At 41.8% G+C, this 18,936-nt stretch overlaps 2 protein-coding genes across 7 annotated transcripts in view; one reads left to right on the top strand and one right to left on the bottom strand.

The window, feature by feature from the left end:
* The window catches only part of LOC122997103 (spectrin beta chain, non-erythrocytic 1), a 29,453-nt gene extending 24,296 nt beyond the window's left edge, over positions 1–5,157 (bottom strand). For all 6 annotated transcript variants that reach the window (XM_044373078.1, XM_044373082.1, XM_044373081.1 and 3 more), the window contains exons 1-3: positions 4,321–5,157; positions 3,591–3,677; positions 2,133–2,276 (exon numbers count right to left, since the gene is read on the bottom strand). In XM_044373078.1, coding sequence (XP_044229013.1) covers positions 2,133–2,276; positions 3,591–3,677; positions 4,321–4,821 — 732 coding nt within the window. In that variant the 5' untranslated portion in view covers positions 4,822–5,157. The remainder of the gene's footprint in view (positions 1–2,132; positions 2,277–3,590; positions 3,678–4,320) is intronic.
* Positions 5,158–5,221: 64 nt separating this feature from the next.
* The window catches only part of klhdc3 (kelch domain containing 3), a 46,474-nt gene continuing 32,759 nt past the window's right edge, over positions 5,222–18,936 (top strand). Inside the window, exon 1 of the mRNA XM_044373086.1 lies at positions 5,222–5,531. The gene's annotated coding sequence lies outside the window, so the exon portion shown is untranslated. The remainder of the gene's footprint in view (positions 5,532–18,936) is intronic.

Below are 18,936 nucleotides of genomic sequence, written 5' to 3'. Positions count from 1 at the left end.
TGGCCAAAGTCAGAAACTCTTGGAAAGTGCACGTTTGTTTGCTGTAAAGCACCCGGTGTGGAAGTCAGTGACCCACTCAAGATATAATGATTGAATGGAGAAATAAATCAAGTCGGGTTCTTCCATTTCTCAGCATGATCCTAAATGATTCATGCAACTGATAAAATCAGCAGAACTTATTTTTCACAGAGTTGCTTTTTGTACTCCGCAGAATGACAAGTTAAGCACACAAATAAGTCATTATAACATTACATCAACACATTATTTCCCAAGGAATCTGATATGACTGACATTAAATAATAGACTCTACAGCAATCCTTCTCTTGAATTAATAAAACATCAAGACCGCACATGACAAAGCCACTAAACAACTCTTTGCTCGAGATTAAAATGTGATGTCACTTCTCCTCAGAGAGGCAGGTCATTAACTTTACAAGGCCCCTGGGGCAGCGGAGGTATTTCGGGTTGAACAGAAGGAAAAGAGCTTGACAAAACAGGCCTGCCCCTATCTCCTCACACTAGCTCCCATGGCATATAATGACCTCATACAGGAAGTCTATGATTCCCTTGTTTCTTCCTGTTCGCTCTCCACAACAATGGTCTGTTTATCAAAATGTACAGTTGGGCTTTAGTCTAGTCACAGAGAATAGACAGCTAATGCATGCAGCTCAGATTGTATCACTGCTCCTGATTTTATGCGAAAAATATGTGACCACACAGGAAAACAGATCTGCAGTCAACACAGAACATAACTTAAAAACAAACTCCATCTTTTGCTGATTAGAATCTGAAAGCATAAAGTGCTCTATTTCATACTGCCTTTCATTTCTGCAAGCTTTAACGGCATCTAATTTTAGCATTTTAACTGAAAAACAAGGACAATGGAACATATTTCACCACATTATAAAATGTTTACCAATAAGCCGCATTTTTAACCTCTCTAGTAATGCAACTTGGCCCTGAAATGACAGTGGGAGTGAAAGTCTCTATACTTTGTCTATGATGGAAACGGGATGGTGAAAGGCGAGATGTTTTGCAGAGCAGCTTCAGAGACAGATGGTGTGTTTCTCCATGTGGTGACCTGCTTTGCTCCCCTAGCTTGAAACATTAGGGGCCTTTAAAAGTCTCTCTCTGGAAAGCTCACTTCCACTTCGATGTACTGTAATACTGTAATAACACATTTTCATCAGTGATTGCAGTCAACCAAATCCCAGTAAAACAAGCAGGTCCCCAGATATCAAAACCTCTGACTATTTAAAGTACATTCTCAAATGAAGTTAAAATAAAAAAAAAAAAGCTGTTTCCTCTCAAAGCAACAGAAATGCGAGCTCCACTTAAGAGCAAAGGGCTGCTAAGCTTGTTAACATTAACGACGTGCTAGAGAGCTGTTTTCAACACATACATACATCATATGTTTCCTTCAGCTGACATCCAAAATGGATGTCTTATTACTGGAAGTAAACAGACTATCACTTGGATAGGCTGCTCAACAGAGCAAAATGTCCCTCCACCGAACTCATTTCAAAATGTCCTTGTATGCCGGGGTGGACGCAGCGATGAGATAACACAACCAGTTGTGCTGCTTGGCTGAGTCTCTCTGGGCCATAGGCGTGAAGAGATTGAGCCAAACAATGATCTCATCCCTAAATAATTGCTTCACTTGTGGCGGTTTCCCCTCCCTCTCTTCCCTCAGCCAAACACAGCTCATACAGTTCTTGGGACAAAATAAGAACCAGTACATATTTTGTTCTCCTCTGCAGGTCATGCGACAGGCAGCTTCCACTCTGATTTCATCTCAACAACACAACTTGTTGCTTTTGAGATAAACCCTACCCCAGCTTCTTTTCATTTAGCGTTTTTACATCAGTGGTGATTAGAGATTCTGATAAGTTTTTACTTACTCTGGTTGGATTTTAAAATGATAAAAAACATCTCTATTTGAAAAATATGCATATTCTAGATAAGTGGAGAGGGAAAAAGTACACCCTCCTCAAACATTTATGAATTTTCAGTTACATGAGGGAAGACAGAAAAGTGAGAAGAGTGCTGTGATTTTTCATGAAAAGGGATTCAAATTTATGCAGCATTTGAGAAACTGTTGGTTTAGGTTTAGTATGCATGCCACATTTTACCTGAAGTACTTCCTTGTTGAAGAGAGAGTTGCGCTGAGTGAAGCAGTCACTCTGGGACATAACAGCTGCAGACCCCTCATTCTGTGTGTGTAGATGACTCTCTTTCCTCTGAGCCTCTTTCTTCTGTGACTCAGGCACTGAAATCTGTGTGAACACAAAGAACAGACAACACAGGCTTGAAAACAATAGATGGCAATTCGACTGCAACATTAGACTTCTTAAATAGACAAAATCTGATCACTAAATGATGCTTGGCTCTGATGAAACCTCTAAGGCAGAGGCGCTGCTATCCAGCCACAACCACCTTACAGACAGATGATGTTGAAGGATTCATTCATGTTGATTACACCTTTTTATTACCATCCAGACATTACAAACATGTGTCAAACTGGCCCCAAGGTCCCTCTGAACAAAAACCTACTGTCAGCACTACGTGAGATGGAATGAACACGACTAATGGACAAGCATTCCTGTTGCTCCAATCAGGAAACATCTGGGCACATGAAGGAAGCAGTAACGGACAAATCCTTGGAAGTCTGATCTTTTTTTTTTTTTAAGTACATGTAAACATATCACCTTTAAAGAACTTTGGCAGATCAAGTTTATTCTTTCATACCTGAACAGGCAAAGGCGCCACCACCATCTCAAATATAATTACAACCATTTTTGGCCATTGATATGAATAATACATGAGAGGAGGAAAAGTAATATATTGTTGTGGTTAAAGAGGAAGAGATGATGCAGATGAGAACTGTACTTTTTTGTCCTAAAAGGGGAAATGAGGCCATTGCTGTGTCAGTGTGTTATTATTACCAGCCTCCACCAGGACTTCAGCAAGTCTTTTTCTTTTGTTAACATCTTCCCTCCCTGACCTCATGTTTTCCAGTGAGCCCTGCCTCTGCAAGCTCTGTTGTAACAGAGCACTTCATCCACACACACTGAGGACTCCGACAAGGAACAAATCCAACAGCCCACTGACTTTAAATAATATCCTACAATACACCACATACACTATACTGTTTTATTCTGTTATTTCTTACAAACATTACAGCTAAACAAGAGGGAACAAAAGGGGTATTTATTTGTCAGGGGTTAAGGGACACGTTGCTCCCATAACACGTCCCCTCCTCTGTGTGACTTTGCTCCAAATGTATAATATAATAAAACTGTTTAAGTTTGGCTGAAATACAAAATGACTTCACTTCCTAAACTCAGAGAGATTCATCGAGTCCACAGCTGGCTACAAAGACCCCACTGCGTCACAACAAAACAACTGTTTTTCCTACAGTCTGAATAGTTAGGAAAAATAGCATCATCTTCAAAAAAAAACATCCACTTCTCAATTTTTAACATGATATGACTGCCTTTTTTTTTTTTTTTTTTTTTTTTTTTTTAAAGTAAACTCCCATTATATAAGCAAATTAATTTAGCAGTTAAGCTAGCTGAGTATCTTCTTACCTGTTGGGATTTCTCTCCGTTCAGTTTCGTCCTGGTTTGTCCCTGCATGGTCTGATAATCATCACTGCTGTCTTTTCTGAGTAAAACCTAAAAGGGTAAGATGGAGTTAAATAGCTGGTAGCGCTTAATAAGTTGTAAATTAAATGAACAAGCTGGACAGGACGACGGAGCTTGTGACAGGCTAAAAGAAAACCAGTCAACAGCAATTAGCATTTTATAAGTTACAAGCTAATGTTAGGGCCTGGACGTGCTGGAGATGTTTATGAAAAATGTCTCTAACCACAAGCATTATTACATTTAGACAATTTTAAAAGTATCTCTACTACAAGACTGTCCTTTCTGTCGAGATACATTTGTCAACCAATATTTTAGAAAGATTTACTATTATAACCAAAACGTCAAAAATCCAAATTACTTTAATTACTAAATTAATATAGATATGTAGCTTAAAATGCTAAATATTTGATCTGTAGATAAATGTAGAAAAATGTCTATTTTATATGCTGAGTTTGAAGTTCATTTTTCAACAGTATTTCTGTTAAAGAGTAAAGTGTGGATTCATGTCAGTGAACTAAATTTTATAGATGCAGTAACTATGAAAAGAACTTAAATTGTGTCTAAAATTACCTACATTTCGTCTTTTTGAGTAAAAATTTAAATTTTAACAAATGCTCTTGAGATACCTATTTGTTAGATTTGCATATTTTCATTAGTAAACTGTATCATGTACCTTGAATTGAGAATTGGGCTTATTCTCACAGCTTACTCCCACAATCCTGGGTAGAAGTGGATCTGATGTGCTGGTGATGTTGTTGTTGTTGTTGTTGTTCTCAGATGTGGACCCTGTGATTGAGAGCTGTGCTGGTCCGACCGACACTTTGCTCTCTGATCGTTCTTTACTCCCAGAGATTGTGATCTTCTTAATGGATCTGGAAACAGCAGACGGAGAAGCGACATTCTGGTTCAGGTGGTCCTCAGCTGCCATGTCCTCCTGGTTGCGTTTCACAGGGGCTACCTGCTTGGCGATGGGTGAGACGAGACAGGGGCCATGTGCACAGACCTGCGATCGACTGAGGTAGAGCGAGTTCAGGTTGTGCTGTAACGTGCAGTTATCTAGACTCTGGCTCTGTAGATAACTCTGTGCAAAGTCCTGGCATTTTGGCACAGCAGGGACTGACAGCCTTGTCCCAATGGTGAAGGGCTGTACCTTCCTTACAATACTTTCAGACATGGCCAGTGTCCTGATAAGAAAACAAAATATTCTGGAGTCCAAATGAGCGTTGAAAAAAAGTCTGTCACATCCCTTTGTACACACTCCTCACTCACCAGTTCTGCTTGTCCGGTCTCTGTTCAACAGGCAAGTGTAGAGTTTAACAGGACGTGTCGGGAGAGCTCAGTTCTCCACCTTCTTGTGCATGTTGAGAATGCACAACACACAGCCCAGGATGGCTTCCTTGGACTCCTGGGATCGAATACGGTCCCAGACGTGGCGCAGCGCCGTGCCAAGGTGGGCAGCGCCTGTAGAGAGGCTTCTCCTGAGGAACTGTGCCACTGAGCCTGCCAGTCTGCTACTGAGGAGCCTGATAACCAGGGACCGCAGCAAGATGAAAACTGCTGGCATGCTGCCTGACTGCTGCGCAAAAAAAGTCTTGAAAAAAAAAAAAACCTCGAAAAAAGGAGGGAGAAAGCAGAGGGTTGGTTAAGAGAGAGGATGAAGTCACCACCTCTCCACTTTCTCTCTCTCTCTCTCCCTGTCTGTCTCTCTCTCCCTTTCTCTCTGTCAGAGCTCAACAGAGCGGAGAGGGGGCTGTAAAGCCTGGCTGTCAAAACTTCCCCTCTGAACCCGAACAGAAAATGTGCTCAGATAAGAGGCGAGGAGTAATGGAGTCAGCGGGAGAGACCTCTGTCAGACCTCTTCAATCACAGCTTATCCTCAATGAGGTAATATCCCCAGCTGAAACACACTCACACCCACACTGCCTCTACCTACCCCTGCACAGGAACAGATTCAGCCCTGAGGTGTTCTGCTCAGTCCCAGTGCAAAAATTACCAAAGAAAAAGTTTTGCGTAGGCAGCAGGATTAAAAAAAAAAAGATCCAAGGTGGTCTGCTGAAATCTTAGGAGAGAATTAGCTTCAGATGCTCATGTGAGCTCTGTCTGGCCAGGAGTGAGAGTGTTGTCCGCAGCTCAGAGCCTCCCCTTTCCCCATCAGCTAGCAGCAGCTGTCACACAGGTTACAGCTGAATGGAAAAGAGCAGCCCTGTCGCTCTGCTCCTTAAACCTCAGAGCTGCTGGCATGACAAGTGTGGGGGGCAAATTACAGTCAAGCAGATGATGACCCCTACCACTCCTTGATGGTGGTTAGGGTTCAATGGAGCACATGTTGGGCTGACTGATTGGAATGGCAGGGGTGGCGTGTGTGTGTCAAGGGAGCGGGGATTACTGAGGAGGGCAGACAGCAGTGAAAATATTTGCAGGGAGGAGACGGGAGAATCTGCTTCCACTGGTGAAAACTTTCCCAAAAAAGGAACTCTTACTCTTCACTCTTCTGCCCTCTGACTTGACCCCAGCACCTGGTCTAATTGCTCTCAGGGGCAGTTCTGCCTATTACAGCAAAACCTATTTGATATAATGAAGTGGAGTAGAATTACATTACATTTAGAGATAGAAACATTAAAGAAATGTATTAATTTATGTGCTCCAGTGTTACTGAATCGCTTGAGTAGGGCTAAAACAGTCAGCAGAGGGACAACAGTCGCACAGCAGGGCCCCATATGACAGAGGTAGCCCTGGAGTCGACATGGTTAATGGTGCTTTTAAAAGAGCTCTGGTTTCATGATGAAGTCATCTAAGGAAGAGTTTTAATGTGTTGCAGCTTGAAATCAGAGATAAATTCTGCATAGGCTGGGTGGTGTTCACAGAAGGCTGGATGGGTGGAGTTCAAGGGGTTTGGCTAACTTTGAAATGTCATTTCCTCATATTGCAGGGTGAGTGGCTCTAAAAGTTTGCGATTTATGCGTGCAGTCGGCACACTGTGTGACTGTGACACCATATGCTGAAATGTTGGTTAATGTTCAGTCGGAACATTTGGAAAAGTGGGTGATTCTTTTTAATTTAGCGCCATTATTTGTAGGGAAAGAAAATATATACACACACACGCACACATCTTTTTGCAAGTCATGTTGCATAAAGTCCACATGTAACAGAGTTGTTACTAAGGATTTCCATTCCACAGCTTAGCTTATAATATAGCTTGAAGCCCGTAATCAGTTATCCATAACAGATTTAAAGTAACATTTCTAAACCTGACTGCATAACATTTACACCAAACCATTAAGATTCACAGAACTTTCAAAAAACTCAAAGACAAGATAGAAATGGATCATAAGTCTGCATCATTTGCAAACATGTTGACTATTGTCTTAACTTCCCTATAAATTACAAAAACAAGAGGAACTTTTATGTATAGTATTTTGTAGTCTATCACATTTAATAGCTCAACATTTTCAGTTTTCACACTATTGTGAATTGAAGCACCTTATTTTGGAGGAATGCTTTCATATGTTTAAATTAGAAACATCATACATAAGTTAGCAATGATTCATTTAGGCTACAAAGGGCGTAAAATTCACCAGAAGTTAATGAATACTTTGACATTGCTTTATTGCCGAGTGTTAGATAATGCCACTCTCATGTCTGTGTGTTAAGTATTGACTTAACTTGCATTAAGACTGGATGCAGCTAGCCAGGTTCAACCTCTAAAGCTTTCTAATTAACAAATTGTATGTTATTGTATGAGATGAAGAGGCACTGGTAGGTGTATTTTTTTTTTATTGGAAAAACCCTAATACTTAGCTAAGCAAATTGCCTACTTGGAATTTAATGCACAGACATGAAAGTGGTATCAATCCTCATTATCCTCACCCAAACTTCCACAAACATTGTGATAAAATAAATTGTATCAAATCATGAAAGATTTGCTAAAACAAAAAAAAAATCTCAAATTTAACTTTTTAAATAAATTTAAATTTAAACTCTTAAACTTGAATTTAAGCAAAATTGATAACATTTCGTTTTAGAACTGAAAGCCTTGTGTGAGTGGCCCCTGTTTTAGCCTGTAAACATTTATAAAGGATGTAAAGTTGTTTGCTCACAGAGTCACTGTCAGATTAGATTTGAACCAGGTGTCCCACCTTTGCCAACCAAGTCAGATTAGGCTACTGTAACACCTTCCTTATGTTGTTTATCCTGGAAGTCCTCCCTCCTCCCTCCCCACAGCTTTCATTCACATCTTGTGTATAACATTTGACTGTGCTGCCCACATCCTTTACAAATAATCTAAACCTCAGCCTTGATCTGAAAACTCTTTATTTGTGCCATCTTCCTTTATTGGCATCTTTGTGGAAGGATTTTAAAGGCACGCTGCTTCTGGCCCGATGGCTGATATCATTGCCTCACAAGATGATAATAAAGACCTGATGCTTTCTCACCACAGGCCTGGTTAGTGATCACCCTTGTTAGGTATCCTCCATTTTATTAGAATTAGTAAGTACAACTTGGAAGACTTGTTCAAGGGGTGATGTCACCAAGACTGCCCGCATGAAAGGAGAGTGATGGCTGCGGCGGAGGAGAGAATATGCATGGGAGCTAGAGGGGGTCTGTACTTTTCCACTTGGTGTATGTCATCACAAAGGCATGATCGGCCCGCTGGTCAAGTTTCAGTACAGATAAGATTAAGTTTTTTTCTCTGGATCATGATCAGAAAAGAAAAGATTTGAAGTTTTACAATCGGTTGAAATGAAAGGACTAGAAAATAAAACTACTGATATATTCATATTCTTATGTCAGACATGCTTGGCCCAGTCAACATTGGACACTTCTTAAGCTTAACATTACGTCAAAAAAACATCATTGATTAATTTTAATTAAAACTTACCTCATACCTCATTAAAATCAAGTCTCTGTCTATTAGTTGTGTAGTTACGGCTAAAACTTTATTGTTTAATGGTGGAAATGTAGGTCCAGATTACCACTAAAATGTAATCATTTGTCCCATGGCCCAAAATCCTATTTTTCAGTTTTTACAAGCAGAACAGACGGAGCATAAACAGCCTACTTCAAAACATAAGGTCTTTGGCAAAGTATTAAAGCAACACCAGCGCAGCTACTTTTTACTTTAAGTAGAAAGAACAACATAGACTAAAGACGAGGTTGTTTTCCCTGTTAAACTTGTGAATGACGATGAAACACAAAACTACAAGGCAGCGGGGCATAGTGCCATTGAAATTGTGAAGTCATACATTTGTTCTAATTCTTATCTGTCGATCTAAATAACTTCAAATTCCTTTGTTCTTAGCACACATGTCTGAGCCCACATCTTGACAATGACCTAGCTTCTTTCAGATGGGTTGCCTATGGGCTTTTGTACTTCAGCCACCAAAGCAAAGACACAGTATTAACAATGAAATGATTTGTGCTTGAACAGAACAACATGACAGCTGCAGTTTAATATAAACACATTACAAAAGCCACGATTCATCTTTTACTGCAAGATGTCCACATGGGTTTTGCCCACCCCCAAATCTCTTTGGCCCGAGCATAGAATAGGTTGCAACACAGTTTATGACTTAACTTGAATCAAATCCTCTTAAAAACATTTAAAAAAAGTTTCAGCATAGAAACTTGTCAGCTAAAATCCAAATCCTTTCATCATTGATTTAATACTGAATAATTGTATCTCTCAGTTTTGAAGCTCACCTGAGGCTATTTTTGACCTAATGAGACTGCATGCTTCACAGATTACGTTCACAAACACACCTGTGATACTCCATCCTTCTGAACATGTTCACTCTTATCACAACTGTGAACACTCGAATGTTGGATGACATCACATGCAATAAAATGCCATCTTAGTCATTGTTTAGAGAGACAGAGTGCCAGATTAGTCACATGGCAGAAGGAGGCAAGCAGAGACAATGAAACAGCCTGCCATGACGCATATATTTGCTTTATTCTACTGTAACAACTTTGTTCTCATTTGTATGTTTTAAATATGCCCCCTCTTCTTAAAGTATGCAGAGTGGCTTGCAAGGAATAGTTCAACATTTTGGGAAATATATTTATTCACTTTCTTGACGAGAGTTAAATGACGAGATTAATACCTCTCCCATGTCTGTACGGTAAATGTGACAATACAGCCAGCAGCTGGTTAGCTTAGTTTAGCACAAAGTCTGGAAACAAGATGAAACAGCTTGCTAGACTATGTTCAAAAGTAACAAAATCTGTCTTCCAGCACCTCTAAAGCTCTAAAACTCTCAACATCTCAGATCTTGTTTGTCTAATTAAAGTATAAAAATTACATGTTGTGGTTTTATGGGTGTGGAACTATTTCTTGGCTGATCGCAGTGAATTCTTGGAATTTTGTCATCACTGCGAGGCAAAGCAACCAGTGGAAACTCCCGTTTTTGTAAGAATTAAACAAATGAGATAATGTGTTAATTAGGGAACAGATTCTGATTGGCTGTTTCCCTGTTTTTATGCCAGTCTTCATGCTAAACTAAGCTAAGCGGCTCCTGGCTGTAGCTTCATATTTACCCTATGGACATGAGTTATATCAATCTTCGCATCTGGCTCTCTGTAAGATATCAAATTAGCATATTTCTGAAATCATCAAACTGTTCCTTTCAATGTAAATATGCTAATCCGTCATCAATAATGCCATGATCGGGGCTTAATGGTTAAGGTGCATACCACATAATCACAATGTCCATGGTTCGACTCCCAGCTGTGGGACCATTGCTGCATATTATTCCCCTATCTCTCTCTCCCTGTGTTACCTTTCTTTCTCCACTGGCTGTCAAATAAAACGGCAAAATGCCAAAAAAATAAAAATAAAATAATGTCATAATCTCTGGCCTCCTCTTGCTACATTCCTCCATGCAGCCGCAACCTGTAATGTTTGTTCTATTCAGTTTGCAACTTTGGCAGCAGGGTGAGTACAAACAGGTGAGTAGAAAGTGTCCAGATCCTTGTATCTGAAAGTATGTTAAACTAAGGGCAGGAGTCAGACCTGGCTCTAAGACAAAGGGAGTCTTTGTTTTGACTCAGACTTCCTAAATGGGTTTCTTGTCCTACTATACCAATTGGCCATGACATTAAAAAAAATACATCACGCAGGGAAGTTTGAAAACACTGGGATTTTGGAATACTCATGAATGTTTAAGATCAAAAGATTTTTTTTTGAAAGTTGATTGTTTAAAGTCAACATTCACACTTATCCACGAAGTCAATGAACAGGTCAGCAAGGAAATTTGTAGATAATCAAAAGTATCCATTTCACAGTTTGTGTTTATACTTCTGCACCGGAGGCTGGTGATGACAGATTGCCATTCATGGGATCATTTGTTCTCAACAAGTATTAAGCTCACTGGAAATGAATATATTTTTCTTGGCTGTACTAGAGCAGGGTTGGAATTCGAAGAACACATTTAGTTTTTATCTCATTGATTCATACTTATTTAAATGTGATTTGGTGCCAAATCCCTTTTTTAATCTGTGTTCACCTTCAAGAAGGGATACGCTGTATCACACAGGCATTTACTTTAGCTTACGTTTTCTACTAGTCTGAGTGCAATCGAAGACACCCTCAGGTGGCAGTCAGACTGAATGGCGGGATGAGGTCACACCATCATGTGACATCATAGGTTCACATAGAAACCATGCTCTGGCAGCAGGAAGCAATTTTCCCATATCAAAGGTTGAATAACAGAAAAAAGCTGTACCTTATTTTTGCTCTCTCCAAAAGTATCAATCACCTTGAGAGGGAAGCTTAACATTTGACCTCTGATGTCATTCCAGCAGCAGTTTGGGTGCCTTCAAGCCTTTATTTGGAAGCTCTGTTGACCTAGCGGTGTGATTTATTAATCACATACAGGAACTTTAATCATGAGCCTGCCTGCAGCCTGGAGTATATTGCTTGCCTGTGTGCTTGACATCTGTATCACCAAGTGTTGCCAAGTGGAGAGGATTGTTAAACATTTTCAAGGCAGAAACATAGAATCAAGAAAGTGGCGAACCCACATATTTACATTTAAACATTTACACATCCAGACACTTGATGGATCGGTTCTGTAATCATGATGTACTTCAAAACTTCACAAGAGAAGCAGCAGAAGAAAATGAAAACTGTTTCGTCTGAATGCTTCAGGCAAGTGGAAAAATATAGGCAAGCCAAAGTACATTTTGAGTCATTTTTGAACACCACTATTTTGTTACAGATTAGTTTAATGTTTTGGTTGAGGTCATACTTCTCTGTCATTTTGTAATTGCAGGTAAATAAGAAAATACCAATAAATACACAGACACTCGGAAAAACTTTCACAGATGTTCTTTAACCTTTTTCAAAAAGCAGTGTGGTCAACACTCATTTTATCTCACTATGAAGACATTATTACACTTCATCTCAAAGAGTCTGGATCTAATATAGGACAGCAGAATAGGATTCTTTTTTTCTGCTTTGACATACGAGGTGGCCTCAAGGGCTTTACATAACAAGCTGGACCTACCTGAAAGTCCTGCTTTATTGTTTGCCTCATCCATGTCACCTCCTGTTAGTGGAATGGATGATCTCATCGCTGACACCAGTATGAGCTATGCATGGGTTGTTGATGCTAAAATTCAGCTGACATTGAAACAAACACAGTAAAATCAGTAGTATACTTTTACTAATGTGCCAAATAGAACTGAACAGAGTAAGTTTAGTGTCTCTAAAGTAGCAACACATAAAACGGAAAAAAAAATAATTTTAAGCAGACTACTTTTGGAAAGTTCAGTCACTACTTGTGAGCATGAATGTCTGTGGTGCCATCAAAAGAGAAAACTTGGAGACTCACTTTGTGGTTTCATAAAGTACTCATGGACATTTTACTTCCATTGACCTTTACCTCACTGCCGACCTACCACTGACAAAGCATAAATTGTTCCCATTGCTGGGTATTAGTGCTCAGAAACTCCTATTCACCACTAATAGAATGATCCAGACTGCTCTCTTTTTAGCATAGTCTGTTGCACACATGTAAGGGTTGTGAATAGCACTTTAATTTTAGGCCAAATGTTTGACAGCATGTGATAAAGCAAAGCTTAAAGACATATTAATGGGTGACTAGAAAGAACACACTGCATCAAACTTCATTTTATTTGAGCATCATATGGGGATGATAGGAACAGGTGCAAGTGTCTTCAGATAGGGCGTGGGATAACAATTGGGTTTAAAACAGGTGCTGTGCAATCTACGGAACAACTGTACCAACTGTGTTGTGGGGGGGGGGGGGGGGGGGGGGGGGGGGGGGGGGGAGGGTGTCTTGGGGCAAAAAATAGAAAGTGAGCCACATAATTAAAGTGGTTTAGATGAAAATACTTCTAGCTACCAGCTGTCTCTCCTGTTGTAGTCAATCTGAGCGAGCCTGAGGAATGTTAATTATTATATTCCATTGTACATTGTGGTTTGCAGATACACATAGGCCTATATTACATATCCATAAAATATAAAAACAAAATGGGACTTTAAAATTAAAAAGCAACATGCAAACAAAAATAACATAAGTGATCCTCCCACAAAAAAGCAGAAAGGCACACATGGAGAGAACGACAACCTTTTCTTCAAAGTGACTACTGAGGCATTAGCGCACTTTCACACCTGCCCTACTTTGTGCAGTTCAATCACAACCAGAAGCTTTTCCCTCCTGTAATTTGGGTATATTTTGGGAAGTGCGTGAGCCACAAAAACAAAACAAATGCACCACATACACAAAACAACTGCTCCCTGGTCTGTCTAATTTAAGTACTTTACAACCTCCAGAGACAAGAAAAAGCCACAGAACTGCAGTTATAATCAAGAAACACAAAACTTCGCTTTCCTGTTTGTTACTAAACCAAACTAATTCTGTTACGTGGGGCAGAGCAGGTGAACTCAAGTGCAGACATAGGCGAGGTGGGAACTTGGGGCTTGGGTTGGAAGCTGGGAACCTGAGGCTTGGGCTGGTAGCCGGGATCCAGGGGCTGAGGCAAGCTGGGGCACGGAGAGCAGGTCTGGAGTGGAATCTGTGTAGGGAAAGCAGAGTAGAACAAGGGTCCTGTTTGGGCAGGCAAGCAGGGCTGACAAGATGAGGGACCAGAGCAGGGAAGGCAATGGATGACTTGGATACCGGAGATGAGCAGGGCAGGGGAGCTCAGGCGGACAGCCTAAGGACAGAACAGGGGCACAGCAAGGATCGTCAGATGGACCGCTGGAAAACATGACTGGAAGACAGGAAAGACAGGTGGAGTCGCTCAGGAGGTTCAACTGGTAGCCAGGACAGACAGGTGGGACCGCTCGGGAGAAGATGAAGGCAGGACAGATGGGTGGAGCCACTCTGGAAGTTGACCAGATGGCAGGACAGATGAGCGGAGCTGCTCTGGAGGTCGACCAGACAGTAGGACAGATGGGCGGAGCCACTCTGGAGGTGGACAACGTATGCAGAGTCACTCTGGAGGTCGATGATGTAGGCGGAGCTGCTCTAGAGGTTGAGAGATGCTCAGGGCCTTGAGGGCTGAGGGTTCGACAAAGCCACTTAGAAGGGCGGCCAAGAGGCAGGGGGTCGGCAGAGACAGCCGACTGATGAAGGTCTGGCAGGGTGTCGGCAAAGATGGCTGACTGCTCAAGGTCTGGCAGGATGTCAGTGAAGGCGGCTGATCTGTCAAGATGTTGGCGGGGGTGGTAGACTACTGAAGATCTGGCAGGGTGTTGGCAGGTGCAGCCAGTGGCTCGGAAACAGGCTTGGTGTTGGCAAGGGCGGCCAATGGCTCAGGAACAAACTAAGCATCAGCAAGGGTGGCTGACGGCTCAGGAACAGACTGTGTGTCGGCAAGGGTGGTCGACAGCTCGGGAACAGGCTGGGTGTTGGCAAGGGCAGTCGAGAGCATGGGAACTGGAACAGGCTGAGCATCAGTGGGGTCGGCCGACGGCTAGGGAACTGGAACAGGCTGAACATCAGCAGGGGCGGCTGACAGCTCAAGCCTCAGTAGTGGCTCTTGGCAGTGGAGACTCTGTGGCGCTGGGCAGCAGAGAAAGTCGACAGCCTTGGGAACCACACTTTATTCTGGGGGCTGCTAAATGAGCGTGCCTCAGGAAAAAGACGAGCTCCATAGAAAGAGGGGTGCTGGGGGTCTTTCGGGGCAGGACCAGGCAGGAGGCTAGCAGACTCAGGGGCAGAGGTAGACTGGAGGCTAGCAGACTTGAGGACAGGCTGATGACTAGCTGGGCCAAAGCTAGCTGACTGAGTGGAAAACTGGTGGCTAGCAGGCCCAAACCTAGCAGACTGGGTAGCAATCTGTTGGCTAGCAGGCCCAAAGCTAGCAGACTGGGAAACAGGCTGATGGATAGCAAGCTGGATATCCCCAAGCTGGAGGCTAGCCACACAAGACACAGGATTGGAGCTAGCTGAAGAACTGCTTGGCTGCCCCAAGCTGGAATGGTGGGCCTGTGAGGAATAGGTTTAAATGTGACTTTCCACCTGCAGGAAGCCACCTCCAGGGCAAACTGAGGATCCTTCTTCCAGATGGCAGTGAGGTGCCTAAAAAATTCTGGCTCTTCATCGAGGAGAATGTCTCTCAGCGCACCAAAAGCCTCCCAAGTATTTGGCAAGCTGAGCTGCTGAATGTCTGCTGGGTTCATGTCATAGGTCAGATCATACTGTTACGTGGGGCAGAGCAGGTGAACCCAAGTGCAGACACAGGCGAGGAGACAGGGATATTGTGGGAACAAGGTATTTATTTTAAGGGGAGGAAAAGGGACTGCAGGCTTGGGGAAGCTTGGACTGGTAGCTGGGAACCTGGGGCTTGGGCTGAAGCTGGCAACTGGGAACCTGGGGCTTGGGCTGGAAATTTGGAACCAGGAGCTGAGGCAAGGGGAGCAGGTCCGGAGCGGAATCCTTAGGGGGAAAGCAGAACAATAGGGTCCAGGGCAGGGAAGCAGGGCTGATGAGATGAGGGATAGGACACAGGGACTGGAGACAGAGCAAACAGGACTGTGGGAATGAGATGAGGGACAGGAGACAGGGACCCAAGACAAAGCAGACGGTACTGCTGGGAACAGGAGATAGGGATGGGAGCCAGAGCAGATGAGACTGCAGGGAACGGGAGACAGGGACCAGAGCCAGAGCAGATGGGACTGCAGGGAACAGACGACAGGGTTAGACCAGGAAAAGGGGCAACAAGATAACAAGAGAAATGCAGGAGAAATGGCTTGAAGCATAGACTGATTGACCAGAGGCTGTGATCTGGCAGGGCTGAGTATAAGTAGAGGTCTTGATTATGGAACAGGTTGCTCTGCTCTGACTCCAGCACACCTGTCTCCACTCACAACCACACACACAGGGAGAGAGAGGAGGAAAGACATTGGGGAAGTGGCAACAGGTAGGGAGACACAGGACTGAGGCAGGAATCATGAAAAATTCTCAGTAAACATATACAGCATTGCAGGCAGAATCGGTCAGACAGAAAATGTGATCATATCACAATTTAATCATTTATTGATTTTGAAAAGAGATTTCTTTTTTCTATTTCTGTTTTCACTCAGGTCAGAGATCAAATACAGAAATTTCATAAAGGTTTCACCTCCTCTCACCTTTTCTAACTACTGCCTAATCATATATGCATGGTTTTATGACCAAAGTTGAAATGATAATACTCCATTAAATCACTCATCTGTTTAGGATTTTAAACCTGATCCAATAACTTGCCTCCCTGCACGAACACATGACTTTGCTTATAAAGTATGGCTTGTTGGTTAATTGGTAATTGGAAACATAGTCTAGCCAATAAAATGCTGCTACAAAGTACTAATTTTACTCCTAATTCAGAGTAATTCAAATGAGCCATAAGCGAGAAAATGACCTAAGGCACATACCAATCTTCATCTTAAGAAACTCACAGAGAGGAGCTCTGTTCATTTAATAACCCCTGAATTAAAGGAAAATGTATGATTCAATCATCTGGCCACAGAGTTAGATCATGTTCTATGACATCATTCTGGACTGCTTAATGCTGTTGACCTAATCCAGCTATAGCGGAAGTCAAATCAGTACATTAAACATACAGGGAATATCTCTGCACACTGTAGTAATGCACTGAATTCGGCTGGTGATGCACTTTTTTGTAATACTATGACATAAAGACTTAGGAAAGTTAGATTACCATTTTAAGGGCAATACCCACAACAATGCCATTACTGTGCTCTACAGCAAGACTGCCTTACCTTTCTTTGGGTTTATGCAATGGAAACACTATGGCAGTGGAAACTAATGAAGAACCTCAGGAGTAGGTCCATTATAGTGTATAACCTGATATAATAAAGATATTTCTGGCAGGTTCCATATAGTAACTGATGATAAAAGAGAAAAGCAGAAATTATGTTGCAAAATTATACTAAACTACTACTGTACTTGTTTTTCATTTGAGCATCCACAAACATTTCTTTCCTTTCATTTATTGGTTTATTTTGCACGAAGTTGGTTTTACTGTTCATAATAACAACACACTTAGGATTTTTATGTGCCATGGGTAAAAAAAGGTCAACCAAATGAGCAATTTCTAAGCAGAGGCTGTATTTTTCTATGCCACAACGCATTGCAAAGTGCTTCCATCACTGGGCCTGCCCAAGAATGCCAAACAACAGTTGGTTTTAGCAGTTGTTGTTGACTTGCAGAGCTATGCTGCAGTTGGGCAACTCCTGTTCTCTATGTCAGGCATAACAACAGACAGACACCACATGTGCTGGCTATAAAGTTTGTAAAACACACCACTAAGCAAATGTGTCAAAGAGTGGCTCAGCAGGGTCAGATGGGTGACGCAATACGTGCAAATGCTGACAGGTGGGATGTCAGGCCTGACTTTTAAAACTGGCTGGCAGGACAGACTGGGTTCAACAAAGACTCTCACTGGGCAGGGCCAGACTCTCTTCTCCTGCGTGATGAGAAACTTAGTTTTTGCAGCTACCACTTCCAAATATATTTATCACCTCTGTAAGGAGTGCTGAGGCATTAGGGTCTTTAAATTTATCTTTTTTTAAGATAGTCAGCTACTAGAAAAACTAGTTTTATGTGTGTGTTTTTTTAAGAAACAAGCCAGCTTTACTTTTCTCTATTGGTGAATCTGCAAAATATTTCTATAGTTACTATAGGACTATAGGATGGTGTATGCATGCTTCTTTATGACCTATATCATTACACAATATGAGGTTTGCATGTACTAGCTCAAAAACAAAACAATTACCCCAAATAACATTCTGTGTCCCAGACATGTGTTCATTACACTTATCCAGGCCATTTCCAGAAATTCTTGGGACTATTTCCAGACAATAACATCATCTAACTGCAATTGTGTAATATCAATAGAGTTCGAGAAAGGACTGCTGCATAGACAGCTTTTGGGATCCACAGTTCAAGCTGTCAGAATTTGTTTAAGATTCATGGGATATATCTATAAGGTCAAGACAGAGAAATATAGTCAAGAAAACTGGATCTTCATTTAACTGACAATGTTACATTTAATGGACAAACAGCCCTTAGATTTTCTAACTACTAACTCTAACTAACATATTACAATTTGGAGCGATTAGAATTTTAGAATCTACTTTTCTTATAATTCACTGTAACCTATTTTTCAGATTGTGTCCGGCTGTGGTCTGTAATCACCTATCAGGGCTCCAAGAGGCAGCCATGGGCAGCTGTTGTTTTGGCAGCCACAGGCACAATCTCACCATTGTGCATGACATGCAGCTGGCATGAGGATGGAATGCCTACACACAATGAATCAATCAAAGCCCCTCCTAAGTGGACCAGACCTGGGCAATGATACAGGCAGATCCATGGCAGCTGTAATACAGCTCCTCAGTGCCATAATCCTTTTACAAGGCTCTGCTTTCACTGTAGTCTGAACATTTGGGCCCAAGTTGATCATTCTAAACCCAGCCCTTTGTAATTTAATGCTTTTAATATTAGGGAGCAAAATCAAATTGCATGATGTGTCATATTTACAGTCTAGACGTGTGAAAAAGGCTGTTTAATGGGTTACAGTAAACTTCACTGTATGGGTAAGGCTTCACATAATGGGAGCAGCACTACAAAAAAAAAAAAAATCAAGCTCCACCAGAGTTGTCCACATTTGTCCTTGGCCCAATCACCTGGACCTCGGTTACAACTGGATTAGGTCTGTCATGCCCATATTAACCTCAGATGAACGCTGTTTTGTTCTCCAACCCAGGCAAGTTTCCCAAGAGCACATTTTTATTTACTGACAGCATCAGCCTGGA

Source organism: Thunnus albacares, chromosome 14 (genome assembly GCF_914725855.1).
Source record: "Thunnus albacares chromosome 14, fThuAlb1.1, whole genome shotgun sequence".
Classification (NCBI taxonomy): Eukaryota; Metazoa; Chordata; class Actinopteri; order Scombriformes; family Scombridae; genus Thunnus; species Thunnus albacares.
Note: the sequence above shows the minus strand (reverse complement) of the source record. Positions and strands in the feature narration are given on the sequence as shown.